Raw genomic sequence first — 23546 nt, 5'->3', positions numbered from 1 at the left:
ATTCATCACCAGAAATTGTGACAATTACAGATTTTCTAGACTACTTTTTTCTTCATCACATGAGGATATTTTTAACTTTAGCATAAAAAAAAATCTTATTTTCTCAGTTAATAGGACTAATATAGCTATTGCGTGAAACTCTTCTGATAACTTTACCTGTACATCAACTTGTTTGATATTGATATGCACAATGTTTGTCAAAAGAAAATTCTAATTTTTTGGATATTTTTTCTTCTGGTTAGATTAATTTTTCTTGAAGCTTACCCCTTCCTTAGATTTTCCATTTTAATTTCTTATTTTTCTCTTGCAAAGATAGGTATTTTATTGAAAACAAAGAGATGTTCTTTCTTATAAAATACTAGAACTGATATTTTAAAAAACAGAATGAAACTGGAAAAAAAAGAGACTAAAAACTCAAACTCAAGACTAAGTTTTAAAACCTCAAAGAAAGTCACAACATATACAGTATTCCACCTCCATGAAATGAGCTGTATCCTAAAATATGTCTCTCATGTTCTAGAACATATCAAAAATCTATCAGACATACCATCTCATTCTCACATTTTTCTCTCAATTCATCTCGAGTCAAAATTTATAGTTGAACTTGATCGTAGATATGGCTATATGTATATTTAAAGTAATGTGGTGGGAAAAGACCTAGCATGTTTGTCTCTTTCTCCTTCCTCCCCCCCACCCCCCATCAAATTAATAAAGGTTTAAAAAAAGGAATGATCCTAAATGCACTTAACAACAGATTCAAAATACATGAAATAGAAGATGGTGGACTAGGGAACATACTGCACTTGGCTAAAGAAAAAACATGAAAAAGTGTAGGAAGTGCACTCTCGGGAGAATTGGAGAGAAAACCACACTAGATACCCTACAAGAGGAAGAAGAATGCTGTGGACCTGAGCATAAAAATGGACACAACACACTACAGCAGCCAAGGGCTGGAGCAGGTGGCAGCTTGGAGATGGAGGTAAAACCAGACTGCAGCAATATGTGCTGATGTCACCAGTGGGAAAGTGTGGCCATGAGTCTGGATTGGAGCCCTGAGAGCTAGCAGTTGCTACTGGTTAACCACAGGCCCAGTGAAAGTAGAGAGGGCATGTTTATCTTGCCCCACAACAGCGTCTGCTGCCCAGCTGAGAAAGGGTGGGCGTAATTTGGGTTTGGGTGGGAGCTGTGGAAGACTGTGTGCACACACACCATGACTGGCTGGGAAGGATGCCATTTTCTTGGCAGTACTGATGGCAGTAGCAGGGAGAGCGCAAAATTTGGCCAGTGGCTCTGGGGTATGCTCATGATCCAGAGATTCTAATGGAGAAAACAATCAGCAGTTCTCACTGCGTGAGTGGTGGCTGGGCAACCACATAGACAGTGAGGCGCCTGCATCCTTGCAGATCAGGATGCCTAGGTGGAGCTGTCTCAGGAAACATCACTTGGTCACCTTGACAGGTTGGCAGGACAGAGAGAAAGATCTGCACCCAGCAACTGTGGGATCCTTGCGTTCTGAGATCATGGGGATTTGGTGGTTACATGTGAATGTGCAGGGTGTATCTAGGTCTCTGGGAAATAACTGGGTGAAGCTTCACAGGCTCAGAGCTCCTTGGTTGCCTACAGCAGGTCATTGCAGTGGGAACTATGCTCACAACGAGGACTGCACAGATAATTTGCGTGGTTAATAAGGTGGCATGGAACACACTGGGGGCTAACACCTGGGCATTGAGATCTGCCATGCCCAACTTGGGTATTACCCTGGATACCCTCACCACCCTGGAGCACGGACCAGAGCTTCCTAGCCACACCCGTCGCACACTTGTTGGTATTCACTGAAAGTACAGACATTCCACTAAGCTACAGGGTCATAGCTAAAAGATAAAAGCCATCAGGAAAAAAATCCAAAATTCAAATCCACAAATGCCTAAAAACAGAAATTCAGGAAACAAGAATAAGGAAGATATAAAGATGTAAAATAAAGATATATAAAGATAAAGTTATAAAGAAGGGTGGGAGAGTGGGTTGGAGAGTGTGTACAGTGGGAAGTATCACCATGTACCTAAAGTTGTAATTATGAAAATTGTGTGAAGTTTGTATTCCTCAAATAAATGTTTTCTGGGAAAAATAATTCTAAGTACTACACTACTGAAAAATAGAGGATTCTTCACAACTCATTTTGAAGTGAATATTACCCTAATATTTAAGCCAAAGACAATAAATGAAGAGAAATCTGTGTACCAACATTCCTTATGATGACAGATATAAAAAACTCTAATATAATCTTCAATCCAAATGTCTAGTTATCTAATTATGAAGGAGGAAGGAGAGAAATACATAATCTACAAGTGGTATTTATCCATGTAATTTAATATAGCTTTTAATATTCCAAAGTAAACCATTTAGGGGCCGGCACTGTGGCACAGCGGGTTAAAGCCCCGGCCTGAAGCACCGGCATCCCACGTGGACACCGGTTCTAGTCCCGGCTGCTCCTCTTCTGATCCATCTCTCTGAATCTTCTTATCCAGGCCTGGGATAGCAAAAGATGGCCCAAGTCCTTGGGTCCCTGCACCCACGTGGGAGACCCAGAAGAGGTTCCTGGGTTTCAGATCGGTGCTTCTCGGGCTGTTGCGGCCAATTGGGGAGTGAACCAGTGGATGGAAGACCTATCTCTGTCTCTACCTCTCTCCATAACTCTTTCAAATAAAATAAATCTTTTTTAAAAAATAAACCATTTAACATTAAATACAGATAATCATAAACTGATGCCAAAAGTGAATTTGATAAAATTTAACGCTCATACACCAAAAATCTCAAATAGATGACAATTTCCACATTCTGATAAAGAGAATCTTCAAATTACCTTCAACTAATGTCGTTTTTAAGATGAAGTACATTTTCTTCCTATGACTAGTATAATGCAAGGATATCCTGTCTTGGCACTCCCATTCAACGTTATACTTAAAATGCAGTAAGTCATAAAAAACAACTTAGAAACACATAAGAGTCACAAGAAATGAAAGATGCCCCACCCATACAAAATTTTTACATAGATGATCAATAAATCCATTAAAAACCCCTAGAACTAATAATTCATTTTAGCAAGGATGCAAATTCAAACAAAATTAATAGTATTTTTGTATATTAACCAGGAACAATTTAAAACTGAAATTAAATGGTACAATTTATACTAACTCAAAAATATTTAAAAGATATAAGGCATAAAACTAAGACGTGTATTATCTATGTACTGAACACTACAAAACACAATAAAACTATCAAATAGTTGGAAAAGAAACCTTTCTCAAGGTTCAGAGAACTTTACATATTAAACATGTTGATAATCTCCAAGTGAGCTACATGTTTAATAATTCAAAACACTAAGATTTTGTAGATTGTATTTTTGTTTTTCCACAAATTCTAAAAACAGCAAAATCAACCTTGAAAAAATAAAATCGTAGGAATTACACTATAGTATTTTAAGATACATTACATGCTGATGAATCAAGATAAGTGTGGATTTGACATAGACATAGATCAATAAAACAGAATGGATAGTACAGAAATAGATCTATATAAAATGTTATGCAAACATTTTGAAATACTTGGATGTTTGTATGTCAAAAAATTTTATATAGAGCTCAAACCACACTTTGCATAAAAACTCACTCAAGTGGATCAGATATCTGAAAGTAGATTATAAACTAATGAAAAGTAAAAGAAAGCAGGAGAAGGGGCCTATATTGTGCAGCACAGTAAGCTGCCACATGCAATGTTAGCTTCCCATATCGGGGTGCTGGTTGAAGTCCTGGATGATCCACTTCCAGTCCAGCTTCATGCTAATGTGCCTGGGAAGGCAGTTTCAGAGGGCCCAATTATTCAGGATCCTGCAAACCATCTGGAAGACTGAGCTGGATTTCTTGAGTCCCGATTTCAGCCTGTCCTTTACCTGGAAGTCGTAACCATTAGGGGAGTCGACTGGAGGATGAAGATCTCCATCTTCACACTTGATTACCCCACGCCATTGTCTATTTGAAAGGCAGAGTGGCATGCACACAAACTTTATTTAAAAAAGGAAGAAACCCAGATAAAATCTTTGTAGCCAGAGTATAGGCAAAGCGGTCTTAGATGTGACAATGAAGGCATAATTCATAAGGAAAAGCACTAACGTATTAAGTTTGATGAAAATTGAAAACTTTTGCTCTTCAAAAGATATTACAAATGGAATAGAAAGATACAGATTGGGAAATATTTTAAAAAACCATACCTGACAAAGCATTCATACCTAAATATATAAAGGATATTCAAAACTCCACAGTAGACTGAGGATACAGAAATTCTCTCCCCCCAAACCAATGAAACAAATGGACAAAATTAAATATTAAAATTTTGAAAAGTAAACAAAAGTCACATTAGTTAAGTATTCAACATTGTAGTAATCTCTAAGAGCAGCTGCAGCCTGGGTCTACAGTTTCCTCTCAGGCTCTTGGTAGGAAAGTCCTGCCCTACACAGATGTACACATCTGTGAGAACTATTAACTCTGCTACCCTGTTGCAGGAGAGTGCCTTTTTATAGAGTAGAGCATGGAAAAAAATAGTAAGGGTTTTGTTGAAAACTATAGAGGATTGAGTGGTGAAAATTAGAAACGGCTAATAAAATAAGTTTTATTTATTTATTTTAACTTTTATTTAATGAATATAAATTTCCAAAGTACAGCTTATGGATTACAATGGCTTCCCCCCATAACGTCCCTCCCACCCGCATCCCTCCCCTTTCCCACTCCCTCTCCCCTTCCATTCACATCAAGATTCATTTTCGATTATCTTAATATACAGAAGATCAGTTTAGCATACATTAAGTAAAGATTAACAGTTTGCTCCCACACAAACATAAAGTGAAAAATAGATGATTTTTTAAATGATGATGAAATCAGATCAGACCTATTGTCATGTTTAATCCCAGTGAGAGTCAAGTTGGGAATTGATAAAAAGAAAAAAAGAAGAAATTAACAGAAGATCAGTTTAGTATACATTAAGTAAAGATTTCAACAGTTTGCACCCCCATAGAAACACAAAGCGAAATATACTGTTTGAGTACTCATTATAGCATTAAGTCTCAATGTACAGCACATTAAGGACAGAGATCCTACATGAGGAGTAAGTGCACAGTGACTCCTGTTGTTGACTTTACCAATTGACACTCCTGTTTATGGCATCAGTAATCTCCCTATGCACCAGTCATGAGTTTCCAAGGCTATGGAAGCCTTTTGAGTTCACCGACTCTTATCTTGTTCAGACAAGGTCATATTCAAAGTGGAGGTTCTCTCCTCCCTTCAGAGAAAGGTACCTCCTTCTTTGAAGACCTGTTCTTTCCACTGGGATCTCACTCAGAGATCTTTCATTTAGGCTTTTTTTTTTTTTTTTTTTTTTTTTTGCCAGAGTGTCTTGGCTTTCCATGCCTGAAATACTCTCATGGGCTTTTTAGCCAGATCGGAATGTCTCTAGGGCTGATTCTGAGGCCAGAGTGCTGTTTAGGACATCTGCCATTCTATGAGTCTGCTGAGTATCTCACTTCCCATGTTGGATCACTCTCCCCTTTATTTATTCGATCAGTTAGTATTAGCAGGTACTAGACTTGTTTATGTGCTTCCTTTGACTCTTAGTCCTTTCATTATGATCAATTGTGAACTGAAATTGATCACTTGGACTGGTGAGATGGCATTGGTACATGCCACCTTGATGGGATTAAATTGGAGTCCCCTGGTATGTTTCTAACTCTACCATTTGGGGCAAGTCAGCTTGAGCATGTCCCAAATTGTACATCTCTTCCCTCTCTTATTCCCACTCTTATATTCAACAGGGATCACATTTCAGTTAAATTTCAACACTTAGGAATAACTGTATTAATTACAGAATTAAACCAGTCATATTAAGTAGAACAGACAAAAAAACTACTAAGAGGGATAATGTACTAAGTTGTTCATTAACAGTCAGGGCTATGCTGATCAAGTCACCATTTCCCATAGTGTCCATTTCACTTCAACAGGTTTCCTTTTTGGTGTTCAGTCAGTTGTCACTGATCAGGGAGAACATATGGTATTTGTCCCTTTGGGACTGGCTTATTTCACTCAGCATGATGTGTTCCAGATTCCTCCATGTTGTTGGAAATGACTGGATTTCATTGTTTCTTACTGCGGTATAGTATTCTAAAGAGTACATGTCCCATAATTTCTTTATCCAGTCTACTGTTGATGGGCATTTAGGTTGGTTCCAGGTCTTGGCTATTGTGAATTGAGCTGCAATAAACATTAGGGTGCAGACCGCTTTTTTGTTAGCCAATTTCATTTCCTTTGGGTAAATTCCAAGGAGTGGGATGGCTGGGTCGAACGGTAGGGTTATCTTCAGGTTTCTGAGGAATCTCCAGACTGACTTCCATAGTGGCTTGACCAGTTTGCATTCCCACCAACAGTGGGTTAGTGTCCCTTTTTCCCCACATCCTCGCTAGCATCTGTTGTTGGTAGATTTCTGCATGTGAGCCATTCTAACCGGGGTGAGGTGAAACCTCATTGTGGTTTTGATTTGCATTTCCCTGATTGCTAGTGACCTTGAACATTTTTTCATGTGCCTGTTGGCCATTTGGATTTCCTCTTTTGATAAATGTCTATTGAGGTCCTTGGCCCATCTCTTAAGTGGGTTGTTGGTTTTGTTTTTGTGGAGTTTCTTGATCTCTTTGTAGATTCTGGTTATTAACCCTTTATCTGTTGCATAGTTTGCAAATATTTTTTTCCCATTCGGTCGGTTGTCTCTTCACTCTCCTGACTGTTTCTTTTGCAGTACAGAAAACTTCAATTTGATGCAATCCCAATAGTTGATTTTGGCTTTGACTGCCTGTGCCTCCCGGGTCTTTTCCAGAAATTCTTTGCCTGTGCCAATATCTTGAAGGGTTTCTCCAATGTTCTCTAGTAACTTGATGGTGTCAGGTCATAGATTTAGGTCTTTAATCCATGTTGAGTGGATTTTTGTGTAAGGTGTAAGGTAGGGGTCTTGCTTCATGCTTCTGCACGTGGAAATCCAATTTTCCCAGCACCATTTATTGAATAGACTGTCCTTGCTCCAGGAATTAGTTTTTAATTGAACAAAACAAGACTGCCAGCCAGTTTCAAATCTAATAGGATGATTCAAAGGGAGAGAGAGCAGTTATACGGAGGCCTGCCATCACTTAGGAGAGCCTAGGGAAAGCCTCTGAAAGCCACAATATCCTGGATAAGTGTAAAAGAGTTGTGAATTCCCAAGATGTGTAAATATACTCACAATAAAAATACATTGGTAAATGGTGAAATTTTACCTGCTCAAAATACTTAAGTACAATCAATGGCTAAACATTGACTAATTGGCTGATCCAGAGGCAAATATCTGAGTGTTGGATTTAAAAATAAAAACATGAAATGAAGTAGTGACACCTTGGTTCATAAACAATGAGGGAACTAGAGTGCAATAATTAGCAAGCCATTAAACAACAAGCAAGATCCTCACAATAACAATAAGCTCCAGGGTGCAGTGGGGGACTTAGAATTCAGAATTTCTATATTATGAAATAGGTCCAATATTCAACAGAAAATTATGATACACAAAAGAAATAGGAAAATGTGGCCCATACACAGAAATAATTTAAATAATTGGGGATTATCTTTGAGCGGGCTTAGGAATTCATTTAGCAAAGACGTCAAAGAATTTATTACAGGTATGTTCAGAAAACTACAAGAAGCCATGATTTGAATTTAAAATGAGATGATTCATTGAATATAGACTTCCAAGGAGACAAATTTAAAGAAATCATAGAAATTCTTCAGGTGAAAATTACAGCAGCAACAACAAATCTATGTAGATATTTTTGAGCTGGATGAATAAGGCATCAAGGAACCTAAAGATATATTAGTAGAGATTTTCCAAACTTAAAAAGAAATGTTTAAAAAATTAAGAATAAAGAACAGAGCTTCAGGAATCTATGGGGCACTATAAAATATACAAGCATATGCATACTCAGAGTCCCAATGGATGAAGAAAGGAATGGAAAACATAATTTTGAAAATAATGCCTGAAAAGCACTTAAGTTAGATGAAGAATATTAATCCAATAAGCAAAAAGCTTAACAAAATTAAAATCTTGGAAGTGAGGGACAAGATAAAAACAAAATCTTTGCATTCAGCAAGGGAAAAGCAATTCATTGCACACATGGGAGCCATAATAAAGTTAACAGAAAATATTTCATGCTAAACAGAAGTCAGAAAGGTTCAAACATATGTAATGTCAAAAAAGGAGAAATGTTGATTACCCTATTTTGATCAGTACACAATTTATACATGAATTGAAATTTCACACTGTGGAGATTCCAAGATGGAGAATAGGGAAAGGGAAGAATGATCTAGGCTAGGGAAATAGCAAACAAATGTGGAAAAAGTAAGTTTTCAGGGGGGAGTTGGAGGGAAGATTACAGTGGAGATTCTGTGCAAGAAGAGATGACATAGATCTGTGTGGAAGATGCAGATGTGCGGCAATGAGCATAGGCACAACACATGACCCCAGCAGCCCAGAGCCAGGGAAAGCACAAGCTTTGGAGAACAAGGTGAGATCGGAGTGCGGCAGCCCATGCCACTGGTGATATAGCTGGAGGGAGAGCCTAGCAGACTTCACTGTCTTGGAGTAACAGGGTGCCCACTGACTCAGTGGAAAAAAGGGGCCTGTTTTGATTTTCCCATTCCCCCAGGACGGTGCATGGCAACCTGCTGAGAAAGGGTGGGTGCCATATTGGATATAAGCAGGTATCAGGTGCAGCGGCTCTTGTGTATGTGTTCAGCAACTTGTGGGAATTAGATGCCATCTTCTCGGCAGGATTGTGAAACAAGCAGAGCCGTGGCTGGCAGCAATTGTGCATGTGTGTGATCCAGGGATTTTTACCAGAGGGAGAAGTCTGCAATTCCCCACTGAATTTTATTCTAGCTCTGAGGATTGATAGGGGGCTGGGCAACAACTTATGTTGAGAGGCTGGGGCACTTCGCAGTCATATCATAGGCTCCAGGGCTCAAACTGCCTAGGTGGAGCATCAACAGGCAGCTGGCTCAGGAAATGTTTCAGCCTTTCTGTGGATAGGACAGTAAAGTGGAATGGATTGGATCCTCTGTACTCCATGACTGTGGGAATTCTGTGACTACATGAGAAGGTTCAAGGTGTAGCTGAGTCTCTGGGCAATCACTGTGTACATCACCACATGCTAAGAACTCCTTGATTGCCTAGGGTAGGACACTGCAGTTGGGATCCACGCCCACATTAAAGAATGCACAGATACTCTGCAGTTCAGGTAGAAGCCTGGATGAAAATTGAACCCAAAGAAGGCTAACACCTGAACACTGATCGCATTGGAAGAGAGGAGGTTAGGCTGTGATTACACCAAGAGAGGTGACCATACCCTACCTTTTCTGCTAATAAGAGTAGATCTCCCAAGTGAGATCCCAGTGGAAAGAACAGGCCAAAGAAGCAGGTACCTTTCTCTGAAGGGAGGAGAGAACTTCCACTTTATTACCTTGTCTAAATACGATCAGAGTTGGCGAACTCAAAAGGCTTCCATAGCCTTGGCAACTCATGACAAGAGCCTAGTGCAATTACTGACGCCATAAACAAGAGTGTCAATTTGTTATGTCAACAACAGAAGTCACTGTGCACTTACTCCCCATATAGAATCTCTGTCCTTAATGTGTTGTACTATGTGAATTAATGCTATAACTAGTACTGAAACAGTATTTTACACTTTTTGTTTCTGTGTGGTTGCAAATGGTTGAAATATTTACTTAGTAAATACTAAATTGATCTTCTGTATATAAAGATAATTGAAAATGAATCTTGATGTGAATGGAAGGGGAGAGAGAGCAGGGGGTAGGAGGGAAGTTATGGGGGGGGGAGCCATTGTAATCCATAAGCTGTACTTTAGAAATTATATTCATTAAATAAAAGTTAAAAAAAAAAAAAGAAGAGGAGATCTACCATGCCCAACTTGGATGTCACCATGTAAACTTACCCCATACTAGAACAGTGACCAGAGCTCCCTGGCCACACCCAGGACACACCTCTGAGTATTCAATGAAACAGCAGCCACTCCACTAAGACAGAGGGAGAGTTCAAAGATAAAACCCATCAGAGAAAAGAAACAAGTATCCCCACAAATGCCTAAAAAATAAAAGCAGAAACTCAAGAAACAAGAATAAGGAAGACAACATGAACTCCAAGGAGCACAAAAAAACTTCAGTATCAGAATGTGAAGACGAAGAGATTGATGAAATGCCTGAATCAAAAGATTATTCATAGTATTACTCAGAAGCAAGGAGTAGCAAATTCCTGGATTAAAGAAATCAATATGACAAGAAAATTTTCCAATGAATTTGAGATTTGAACAGAAATCAAAATGAAATAGAAATGAAGAATTTAGTATGTCAAAAAATGTGGAATGCTTTAACAATAGACTTCATGAGTCAGTCAGAAGAAAGGATATCCAAGCAAGAAGACAAATATTTGGAAATTTTTCATTTAGACCAAAAATAATTAGAAAAATTAAAAACATTGCAGATTTATTGGGTTCCATCAACTGACCCAACATGTGGGTGTTAGGAGTTCCTGAAGATGTGGAAAGAAATAATGGATTAGAAGGCCTATTTAGTGAAATAATTACAGAAAACTCCCAATTTGGAGAAAGAAAGGGATGTCCAAGCACAGGAAACACATAAAACTCCTAATAGACATTAACAGAAAAGATCCTCACCATGAAACATTGTAGTCAAACTTTCAAAAGTAAAACAAAGATTCTAAAATTTGCATGAAAGAAATACTAGATTAATTTCAGAGGCTCTCCAGTTAGATTCACAGCTGACTTCTCATCAGAAACCCTACAGGCTAGGAAAAAATGGAGACATATTCCATGTATTAGAAGAAAAAAACTGTCAGCCTAGAATACTGTATCCTGCAAAGCTCTCATTCATGAATATATGTGAATATGTGTGAAATAAATACCTTTCACAACAAACAGTAATTGAAAGAATTTGTCACTAATCATCCTCCTTTCAAAAGATGCTTAAGGATGGGTTACACACAGAAATACAGATAGTCATCATGATGAAAGAATGTGAAGGCAGAATAGGAATATTTACAGAAATGTTACTTATCAATAGTAACATTGAATGTAAATGGCCTAAAATCCCCAATTAAAAGATACATGCTACTTGAATGGATTAAAAAAAAAGAGCCATCTATTTGCTACCTACAAGAAACATAACCTTACCATCAAAGTACAGACTGGATGTGAAAAGATGGAAAAAGTTGTTCTATGATAATATAAAATAAAACTGAGCAGGTGTAGCCATCCTGATATCAGATAAAATATATTTTAACAGAAAAATTGTTAAGAGAAATAGGAAGGCTCTATGTAATGATTAAAGAATCAGATCAACAGAAAATATGACTATATATATGTGCTACCAATGCCAGAGCACCTGGCTATTTAAAAGAAACTTAATGGATCTAAAAGGAAACAGACTCCACTACAATAGTAATGAGTGACTAACATTCCACTTTCAGCAATGGACAGATCAACCAGACAGAAAACCAACACAGAAACAGAGTTAATCAACAGTATGGACCAAATGGACCTAACTGATATCTACAGAACTTTCCATCCAACAGTTGCAGAATATACATTCTTCTCACTAAGGCATGGAGCCGTCTCTAGGATATACAATATGCTAGGCTACAAGCAAGTCTCAAAGTTCAAAAACATCACAATCATACCGTACATCTTCTTAATTTCAAGATTCATCCCATTGTGATCAACAACTCAAGTATCTCTACAACATAGGCAAACACATTGAGATTGAACAGCATGCTTCTGAATGAAAAATGGATAACAGAAGAAATCAAAAGAGAAATAAAAAAATTCTGGAAATGGAGATAACATAACATAAAACCCATGAGATACAACCAAAGCAGTATTAAGAGACATTTATACCAATTTGTGCCTACATCAAGAAATTAGAAAGGCACCAAATGAGGTAGCAATGCAGCTTAAGGACCTAGAAATAAAACAAAAAAATGAAACCCAAAATTGATAGAAAGAAATAATTAAAATTATAGAACAAAATTGACACTAAAATTACAAATGATCAGTGAAATGAAGAGATTTTTTTTTGAAAAATAAAATTGATATACCATTAGCCTTACCAACCAAAAAAGAGGTAGAAACCAAACCAATAAAATCAAAGATAAAAGAAAATGTAACAGATACCAGATACCACAGAAATAAAAAAGAATCAGAAATTACTACAAAGAGCTGTATTCCACCAAATTAGAAAACCTGGAAGAAATGGATAGATTCCTGGATACATGCAATCTACCAAACTCGTGTCATGAAGACACAGAAAACCTAAATGGACCAAAAACTAAGATGGAACTTGGATTAAAGATTCTCCCAACAAAGAAAAACCAGGACCAGATGGCTTCATTGCTGAATTCTACCAGGGTTTTTTTTTTTTTTTTTTTTTTTTTTTTTTTAAAGGAGAACTAATTCTAATTTTTCTTCAGCTATTCAAAACAATTGAAAGAGGTAATCCTCCTAAAATCCTTTATGAGATCAACATCACATTAATTCCTAATGAGAAAAAGACAGAGAAAGAAGACTATAAACTAGTATCCCTGATGAATAAAGAAGAAATTCTCAAAGATATTGGATAATGGAATCCAACAATACATCACAAAGATCATTCACCTGGAACAAATGGGATGTATTCCTCATATGCTCAGATGATTCAGCATCACAGATCAATAATGTGGTACATCACATTAACAAACTGATGATTATCTCAATAAATGCAGAAAAAGCATTTTTGTGTTTCTGTGTGGGTGCAAACTTTTGAAATCTTTACTTAGTATATACTAAATTGATCTTCTGAATATAAAGATAATTGAAAATGAATCTTGATGTCAATGGGAAGGGAGAGGGTGTGAGAGATGAGATGGTTTCGGGTGGGAAGGAGGTTTTGAGGGGAAAAAGCCACTATAATCCCGAAGTTGTACTTTGGAAATTTATATTTATTAAAGTTAAAAAAAGTTCATGATAAATGAGGAAAAGAATATTAAGCAAAACTAGTATAGAAGGAACATTCCTCAACACGATCAAGGCAATTTATGACAAACCTGTAGCCAGCATCTTATTGAGTGGAGAAAACTTGGAAGCATTTCCACTAAAATCTATAACCAGACAAGGATGCCCAGTCTCACCGTTGCTATTCAATATATTTCTGTAAGTTTTAACCAGAGACATTAGGAAAACAAAAGAAATCAAATGGAAACAAATTATAAAGAAGGAAGTCAAATTATCCCTATTGACAAATGACATGGTTCTATATATAAAAACTACAGGAGTGAAATTCACATTGAGATTTCATGATTGTTTATAGCCCTTGTTTCAACTATTAAGGTATAGTTCTTTTTTTCTTCATACTATTTGTTGAATTCTTTATACTCATAAGACTAACCCTACACTAAAAGATAACTAGAAATAGATCTTTGTAAAGATTAAGAATGGGAATAGGAGAGGGAGGAATAAGATGTGTAGGAGTGTGGGTGAGAAGGAAGGTAGGGTGGGAAGTATCACTATGTTCCTGAATTTATAATATTGACAATACATGAAATTTGTATATCTTAAAATCTCAGAAAGTGGAATGCCACACAGTATCATAGATATAATTGTTAGAAGTGTATAAAACAGAATGGAATGACATTCAAAGTATTAAAGAGAAAATTGCTAAAATCATACAAAATCAAAGTTGAAATAAATTCCTAGATAAGTAAGAGTTAAAAACAACAGTCCGGTTTTAAGTAAGTTGTAGGGGATTTTATTGAGGGAAAATATTAGAATCAAATGGTACCTCTTACGCACATTAAGAAAATGAATCAGATAAAAAATGCAAGGAGATTTAAAGCAAAACAAAAGAACATACCACAAAAATATTGCATAAGAATAAATAAGTAAAATAAGTGGAATGGCCACATCATATCAGATAATATAGATTTTTTGACAGGCAGAGTGGACAGTGAGAGAGAGAGAGAGAAAGGTCTTCCTTTACCATTGGTTCACTCTCCAATGGCCGCTGCGGCCAGCGCCGATCCGAAGCTAGGAGCTAGGTGCTTCTCCTGGTCTCCCATGCAGGTGCAGGGCCCAAGCACTTGGACCATCCTCCACTGCACTCCCTCGCCACAGCAGAGAGCTGGCCTGGAAGAGGGGCAACCGGGACAGAATCCGGCACCCTGACCGGGACTAGAACCCGGTGTGCCAGCGCCGCAGGCAGAGGATTAGCCTAGTGAGCCACGGTGTCAGCGACAAAATAGATTTTTAAGACAAAAAAAGTTTCTACAAATGCAGTAAGTTATGATAATACAGAAAGGTAAACATATACTTAACAAGAGAGTTTCAACATATATGGAGACAAACAGATTTAAACAGATTTAAAAGGGAATAAGCAATTCAATCCAATACTTGTATATTTCAATAAGCATACAATTAGATATAAAACCAGTGAGAACATTTTAAGACTTATACTGTCCATGAATTAGCTGTATCATATATACAACACTCAATCTTACAGCAGCGGCAGACATTCTTCAGCAGTATGGAACATTCTCTAAGATATGCCATATCTATTCTATAAAATAAGTTTCAAAACTTTTAAAAGAATAGTTGTTATTTAATCTAACAGTTAGGATACTTGCATACTGTCTAAAAGTGCTAGGATTCAATACCTAGCTCCGATTCCCAAATCTAGCAACCTGTGAATGTATATTATAGGGCAGAGGCAGCTGTGACAGTTCAGGTAACTTCCCTCTTGCCTCTCACATGGGAGACCTGAATTTTCAGCTCCTGGGCTATCCCTGAACCAGCCTGGGCTGCTGAGCATTCGGGAAGTGAGTCAAGGATGGGAAACCTCTGTCTCCTTGACTCAGCCTCTTAAAGCAAACTTTCACTAGTCCAAGTGATCAGTTTCAGTTCACAATTGATCATAATGATAGGTCTAAGAGTCAAAGGGATCACATAAACAAGACTAGTGTCTGCTAATACTAACTGATAGAATTAAAAAGGAGAGAATGATCCAACGTGGGAAGCAGGACACACAAACTCATAGAATGGCAGATGTCCTAAACAGCACTCTGGCCTCAGAATCAGCCCTTAAGGCATTTGATCTGGCTAAAAAGACCATGAGAGCATTTCAGGCATGGAAAGCCAAGACACTCTGAGGGAAAAAAAAAAAAAAAAAAAAAAAAAAAAAAAAAAAAAAAAACAAACCTAAATGAAAGATCTCTGCAAGTGAGATCTCAGTGGAAAGAACAGGCCATCAAAGAAGCAGGTACCTTTCTCTGAAGGGAGGAGAGAACTTCCACTTTGATTATTACCTTGTCTAAATAAGATCGGAGCCAACGAACTCAAAAGGCTTCTACAGCCTTGTCAACTTATGACTAGAGCCTATGGCTATTACTGATGCCTTATACAAAAGCATCAATTGTTAAATCAACAGGAGTCCCTGTGCACTTACTCACCATGTAGGACCTCTGTCCTTAATGTGTTATTCTATGTGAATTAATGCTATAACCAGTACTCAAACAGTATTTTACACTTTTTGTTTCTGTGTGGGTGAAAACAGTTGAAATCTTTACTTAATATATACTAAATTGATCTTCTGTATATAAAGAGAATTGAAAATGAATCTTGATGTGAATGGGGTGGGAGAGGGAGCGGGAGATAGGAGGGTTGCAGATGGGAGGGTATGGGGGGGAAATGCTACTTTAACCCAAAAGCTGTACTTTGGAAATTTATATTCATTAAATAAAAGTTAAAAGAATTTAAAGCTACAAAGCTTAATTTTTATGATTTGTTCTCAATCAATAAAATAAATTTGAAATCAACAACAGAAAGATACTTGGGAAATTAGCAAATATGAGAAGGTAAAGAACATTCTCCAAAATAAACAAAGGATTGAAGAATAAATCACAAGAAATTAAGAACTATAGGGCCAGCTTGTTGTGCAGCAGGTTAAGCTGGCACCTGCAATGCTGGAATTCCCCTTCCCCCCTTTTTAAATAAGTACTAGTTTGAGTCCAATTATATGCTAATGACCTGGAAAGACAGCAGATGATAGCCTGAGTCCTTGGGTTCCTGCACCCTTGTGGAAGACCCTGATAGAGTTCTGTGCTCCCAGATTTTACTTGGCCCACTACTGGTCATTGCAGTCATGCATCCACTTTTAGAAACTTAAATGAAACTCAAAATAAGCAGAAAGAAATAAATGAGGAAATAAAGGTCATAAGAAAAGTATGTAATATAAAAGTGAATAAAATTAGAAAAAAGTCAATAATAATACTAATAGTTCTACAGATGCAAGATGGTTGAAGAGTGAAGCTGCATTGACATAAGATACCAGGACTAAGATATGAGAAAAAAAGACAGGCAACAAGGCATACCCTGCATCTACAGAAAGCAGCTGGTTCCTAGCTGGGAGTCTCCACCTTCCCACAACAATGTAGGAAGTAATTGCCAGAGCCCATGGACTACAGAGCCCAGCAACCGGCAGCTTTGAGGGAGAATTTCATGGTCCAACACAGACTTTGAGTAAGGCCTGTGGAGCTGACTGGGGGCTGAGTGACTATTTTGCTCCTTTGGGGGAGGCCACATTGCCATTCTCCTCCTCCTCACTCCAAAAAACAAACAAACAAACAAACACACACCACATTCAACTGGATGTGGTAGAATCACAGCTGGAGTTGGTTCTGACTCAGACAGCAAGCAGCCATGCTGTTGCTAGAAGGCACTGGAGCCAGCATAGTCTGCAGTGTGGTGAGTCGATCCCCTATATCCTGCAACTGTGGGAATTCTGGGCATAAGCCCCGGGTCTGTGTTCACTTACTCTGTGCAATCAGCTTGGGGGTAGGGTAGAGTCCCTTAGCAACGCACAAAAAATCCACACCTGACCTGAGGAAGTTCCCTCTGTACCTCTTAGCAAATGGTGCTGGAGTCCCAGGCACAAGCAACAGCATCACCCTTGCATGTCACATGAAAACTGGAAGCAGTTCCATCTGTGTTGATGTTGGTGTTAAAATCATTGGATTATATTAAACATGGCAAGCATGAAATCCAGATTACTAAATAAATTATAAAGTAATCAAGTGAATATAAGGTTAAATTGGTTTTTACCTATTAAAATTGAAGGAAGTGAGTAGGAATCCACTGAAGAGGGCATTTTACACAGGCTTTGATTTAATTGCTATTTTTATAGCTTAGAATTGCAATTATATCCTTGGATCAAACCAGATAATTTGGAAACTGTGCTCAGATATAGGTTTAGTAACCTAAGAATTTCATCAAGAGTTATGCTTTGGCACCATCCCTATGGCCTACTCATAGGAATGCTAAACGAAAACTTACAGGAAACTGGTTTTTGCATTTTTGACAGTGTGGTTGAGGATACTTTTTCATTTCTGAAGTTTGAAACTCAAGTGCCAGTAATTTTTAGCAGTTAAGGAATGTGTGTGTACTATTGTTTTGCCACATAGAGATCATATTATTAACTTTTTTTGTGTGTAGTTATTCATAAACTCAGTTTTATTACAAATTCAACTTTCAAAAGTTATTAGAATTCTTCGGTCTTGTTTCATAGATATAAATAAATGTAAAGGTAGAACATTACCATATATTTTTATGTTTATATTTATATAAATATGTATTTCTTACCTAATTTTTTCATTTATATTTTTTCTCATTGTACAAAATCTTTGTCTTCTGAAATCCAGACAAAAAATTAGACAAAAAGATGAGTTCATTTAAAAGGATAAATGAAGACATGGTATAGATAATATTACTTGAGGACAAGAAAAAGAAAAATCAAGCCAAGGATCTAGCATGGAAGAACCTATGCATTTAAATATTACATGAAGGCAGAGATTCATCAACACAGCCATGGAAAAGAGGCTCAGGAGGAAGCAGAGATCAGAAAAGTTGGAACCCAAGAAGGGACACTCACAGCTAGTAGCCATAGTGTTTTTCCTGGAAAGGTCCAGAAAATAGAGGACTGAAACATCCACTGGATACAGTGTACAAAATTCAGATTTGGGTAATCAAAGCCAACACACGATCAGAAAATGGAAACACAGCATACGCAACTAGTGGTTTTATTCTTGTTAGATATTGTGAGATTTCTATTTATATATTTTCTTCTTTATATTGGGGTTATATATTTTTCTTAATATATAATGTTATATTAAGGGTTTCTTTTTAACACTAAACCTATTAAATACACAGCCAATTCCTTTAGGACAGATTCTTTCCTACCATGTGTCATGTAACTTCAATATCAAACATAGGTTTGCTATTCCTGTAAGAGCCACTTCTACTTATATCTTACTCTTTTATGATTGTTTCATTTGCTCAATTAATGTATATTTATTGTTTTTACCATGTGCACATGATTAATTTGTAAGAACTGGAGCTGTAATTTTAATAGAAATTTCACAGCTTATTGGAGCAATAATTTTAGTTTATGCAACTGGGACTTTAAATTTTTAAGAACTGCAAATTTTAGAAAGTACCAAAGGTTTACAGTAAAATTTTCCAGTGCATAGTGTTAGTTAATATCTTAAAAATAATTCAAAGGAGAAGAGAAACTAATCTTGGACTGAACTCACTCATCAGGCTCATCATCTGGGTGAAATAATGAGTCAATATGACAGTGACACTAATGAGGAATGTCAACTGCATAGGCAGTGATATTCTCTGGAGTGCAGAGGGGTAAGAATGGCTCAGGTTACTCAAATTCTGATTAAACACTTGTCAAAGTATTTTATCTACAATGTTTACAGAACACTAACATCTACCAATACTTTTAGATCACCAGTTAGCAAGTTGAGTTATATGACTGTATATATATTTACAATTATTTTCAAAGGCCCCTCATGGAGCTTTGTGTAGTGACTTTACTGTAATGCATGAAATAGAATTTCCTTAAGGAAATTAAGAATAGCATGTAAGAATCATTTTTATTTAAAATTTGTTTAAAATTTAGAGTTCAGAGAAATAGTTCTTTTAATAATTTTCCATGGGGCCGGTGTTGTGGTGTACTGGGTTAAGCTGTTGCTTGCAACTCTTGTTTCATGTATGTGCTCTGGTTTGAGTACCTGCTGTTCTACTTCCAATCCAGCTCTCCGCTAATACAGTTGTAAAATCAGCAGAAAATGGCCCAAGTCCTTGGACCCCTACACTCATGTTGGAGACCCAGATGAAGCTGGGCATTGTGGCTATTTGGGAAGTGAACCAGCTGGTGGAAGATCAATCTGTCTCTGTCTCTCTCCCTCCCTCTCAATTCTGGCTTTCAAATAAATAGATCTTTTAAGGAATAAATATTCATGTTAGGTATATCTAAAAACATTTAATGACTCAAGGTTTACAAATAAATTGAGAATGCAGTTTTAAAAGTTCTTTAATATCCAGATCAATACTGGACCATGTGCCCTAAAATGATTATAATATGTTAATAAAAATATTTCCAGAGTTCCTAATTTATTCACAAAACATGTGCTTAGAAAGTAGAAGAAAACTTTAAACTACTTTCTAATATCCCCATATATCAAGTAGTAGATGCCATAAAACAAGAGTCAAAATACTTGTATTTTATTAACTATTGTATTAATGTTTTTCTATTCTTTATATTCTTGACTAAGCATAATTTATCCTACATATATATTTATCTTACATGTGCATATAAACAAATGCTAAATTAATGTTTTTCTTGAATAAACTGTCTTATCAAAACCTACTGTCTTTACAAATAATTAGGATGCAGAATAGTGCAGAGGTTCAGAGAACAGTGGCCCTTGGAGTGGACTACAGTGGTTTGCCTCTCAGCTCTATGATTAGCGTCTTTGAAGGGTTTTATACCTAATTGTTACATTTCAAAAGGGCAAAGCCGGGCAGGATAGTGGAAGAAAAAGGAATTCCACCATGTGTAGAGATGGGTAGAAGAGGTGATGGCTGATGAGTAGCCTTCCATACAAGAAAGCAATGTGTAGAACTGGAAGCTGGATGTTAGGCCATTAAGAAAAGTTTTTCAGGGACTCTAGGTAAAGGGAAAGAATAAGTTGAACATGTTTCCTTAGGCTGGAATGACACAATGCAGGTTATATTAAACGCAGATGAAATAGCCTCACAGTTGAGCAGTGGAAGTGCTCACATTGCAGTCTAACAATGTAGTTCTTTAGCAATGAGAATGAGTCAGGTGTTATTTCAGTAAAGGATTAATTGTATAGGAAAACTAATTTGAAAACATACTATGCACTATGTTCTCCAATAAATGAGGCAGGTAAGGTGATGCAACTAATTAAAGCAACCAGAACACTCTTGAGCGTTCTGTGGTGTAAACCTTGAAAACTTCACCTGGAAAATGACTGCAAGTATTGCAGGGGCAGTTTTTCCACCTCTTGTTTGATAAGACACCTATGCAGAAAGTCTCCGAGGACTAGTTAGCCAATGAGAATTATAACTGCTGTTATATTTCTATAGCATTTGATTTTAAGAATTATCTTTAATAAATTTTCCTCTATCTTCCATTCCTTTTTTCACTGCTCAAATAATGTTCTTTTAAACTGTTTTAGGGCTTTTCAGCATGCCAAGAGTACACTTCAGATTTTTCAATCATTTTATCGTACACCTCAGATCTGTCTGCTCTATTTTGTATAGATTTAGTGATTGGATGTTTTTAACAAGTTGTGAATAAATATATTACTTTCAAAATCAGTGAATGTAATGAAGTAGCCTTACATTATCAGTTCACATCAAGCCTACTTCAGAAATATTGGCAAAAGAAACTGGAAAAATAACCTTGTTTGCCCCCTCGGACTTTAGTACCAGTTTCATGTGCAATAAGATTTTCATCAAATTTTATAATTCAATTCAACATTAAGACGACTGAGCATTTCTATAATATTATATGCTCACACATCTCCTCCTGATCATATTAAAAACCACACACTTAAAGAAACCAAATTATCTCTGGCAGAAATGAAGAGTGACTATGTGTGGGAAACCAGAGACCAAGGGGAAGGAATACTGAGAATTTCAGAAGCTTTAGCAAAGTGTGATTTTTCTGTTTACCCCAATTAGTTGCATCTCACCACTTCTCCCTCACTTTCGCTCTCTGGGCATGGCATGTGAAAATACAGTTTCTATAGATTTATGCTATTAATACCATTCTGCTCATTAATTCAATAGTAAACAGAGGATGGGCTGATGGAGATCACTTGCTTTCTCACAGTAACAGTTGAATATAGTAAGAATTTTTAACCTTATTTTATTTTGAAATAGGTGAGTAAAAAAAAGTGTGCTTTGCTTTACGCAGATGAGAATATTTACGTTTAAGGTTAAGTGGCATCAGCCTTATGCAACTCACATGCAGCTGTCAATCACAAAGCTGAGACTGGATTGAACTGATGTGCTCCATTTTACCATACTATTCAGCGAAAGCGTAGCCAATTTCAGTACCAGGAAGAGATTCACTATTTGCTCTCTGCAAGTATGCACATTCCATAACATCCAATACACACACTCCCACCCCACAGGGAGAATTTTTAAAAACTTTAGTATGGCAACGCACACTTGAGATTCACTCAGCTTCTTTTAAGTGCTAAATAGTCTCAGAATTTCCATCGTAGATGGGGAAACATTCAAGAAATTAAATTCTAAATTTAAAGCAGCCATACAATGAAATTTTTTTTTAATCAACACACATGAGGCAAGGATTTGCCCAGTTCACAGGCTCTACCGAATTCTGGAAATTAAATTACTCTGAGACACCGTGGGCACCGCTAGCTGACTGCAGTCATTTGCAAGGAGCTTGCCGTCTCTGATAGACCTCCGTGAGTGGAGGTCAAAGCAGTGATGGCCTTAGGGCCCAGTGAGGGAATGGGGGCCCGCGAGACTAGGATCAGCAGACCAGAGGAGGCAGCGTAGAGAGGGGCCCCATTGGTTCATCTCCCATTTCTCTGGCAGGATAGTGACCACGGAGTACATTTTACAGAAAACATACATTTTGTATATTTGTTCCAGGTCACTTGAGGAAGTCTGCTAGGATGAAGAGTTTCCCGCTGAGTTTGTCCTACTTGGACGCCAGATTTTCACACCCACCTATCTGCCTTGTTTCAAACCTTTAGCTGCCCTTTAGTAAGGCTCAGGAGGTTAGGGAGTGGGCAAAGCCATGGAAGCAGGAACTGGTTTGGCCACTGGAGGGCTACAAGCTTGTTAGTGGCCTTTCTCCAGCAACTTTTAGCCCTTTTAGTAGTGTAGAACCCATTTTGTAGCTGTGTCCCACTGCCCAGCCTTGTCCCACAACCGCCACCTGCCCCTCACCTGTCCACCGCAATAGCCGTCATGGAGTAGATGCTGGCGAACACGGCCGTGATGGGAAAGAAGTTCTGGAAGCGGCAGTAGTTGGCGCCGAAGTACCACTCGCTGTGAAGCGCGTATATGAAGTTGACCAACGTGTTGAAGGCGGCCATGGAGGCGTCGGAGAAAGCCAGGTTCACGAGGAAGTAGTTGGTGACGGTCCTCATACGCTTGTGGGCCAGGATGATCCAGATGACAATGAGATTTCCGAAGACGGCCACGGCCACCACCACGCCGTAAGCCAGGGACCAGAGCGCGATGCGCCAGGACGGCTGCACGAACTGGTTGGTGAGGTTGGCCCGGGGCTGCGAGGGCGCCGGGGAAGTCGTGGGCAGTCCGGGCACCGAGGATGGAGGGGAGGAGGACAGGTTACCGGCTTGAACTAGCAGTTGCAGCCACTCAGTCCCCAGCGCCTCCGCGGCAGCCCCAGCCGCCAGCGCAGCACTCAGGTTCCGGCCGTCGGCGCCCGCACCTCCAGCGCCGTCCGTCCAGGTCTCGGCGGCGGCGAAAGAGTCCATCGCCGCGGGTGGAGCCGGCCGAATCGCCCGAAGTTCCTCTCTGCCGCAGGGTCACTTTGCCGCCGGGCAAGCCTTCGGTCTCACCTGGAAACAAGCTGAGAGGAGCTCCCAGCCCTTGCTTTTTATAGCGATTGCTTTGAGCCAGCAGGTGGTAAGAATCAGGAGCAGCGCTTTTTCCGCGGAGTTTGCGCTCTGGCAGAAGGGAAGGGTGAGATCCTCGGGGAGAGAGAATTAGGGGCTGCTCCCGGGCCCCAGGGATGGAGCTCGGGTCCCTCCCGGGAGAAGCTACCGGGCGCCGTGCGGAGAACTGAGGATCCTGCGCTGCGGGCGCGCTTTATAGTCTCTTGGAGTCTCCTGCTTTGGTGACGTCGCGCGGGGCGCTGAACCTCACAACTCCTGTGCCCGCTAGGATTGCGCTCCTTGTCTCCTCCCGCCCTTCCAATCTAATACATTCGCCGCCGGCGCCAAGTACCTGGGGCTTGGCGGGCGGTGAGTGTGCTTGGGGCGTGCTTCCTCGC

At 38.5% G+C, this 23546-nt stretch overlaps 1 protein-coding gene across 1 annotated transcript in view; it reads right to left on the bottom strand.

Moving 5' to 3' along the window:
* The window catches only part of TACR3 (tachykinin receptor 3), a 115483-nt gene extending 92157 nt beyond the window's left edge, over positions 1-23326 (bottom strand). The window contains 1 exon segment of the mRNA NM_001082055.1: positions 22475-23326. Within this exon segment, the coding sequence (NP_001075524.1) occupies positions 22475-23028 (554 nt within the window). The 5' untranslated portion in view covers positions 23029-23326.
* Between the last annotated feature and the right edge of the window lie 220 nt (positions 23327-23546).

Source organism: Oryctolagus cuniculus, chromosome 8, assembly GCF_964237555.1.
Source record: "Oryctolagus cuniculus chromosome 8, mOryCun1.1, whole genome shotgun sequence".
In the NCBI taxonomy this organism is placed as follows: Eukaryota; Metazoa; Chordata; class Mammalia; order Lagomorpha; family Leporidae; genus Oryctolagus; species Oryctolagus cuniculus.
The sequence above is the reverse complement of the archived record's forward strand: the minus strand, read 5'-3'. Positions and strand labels throughout refer to the sequence as shown.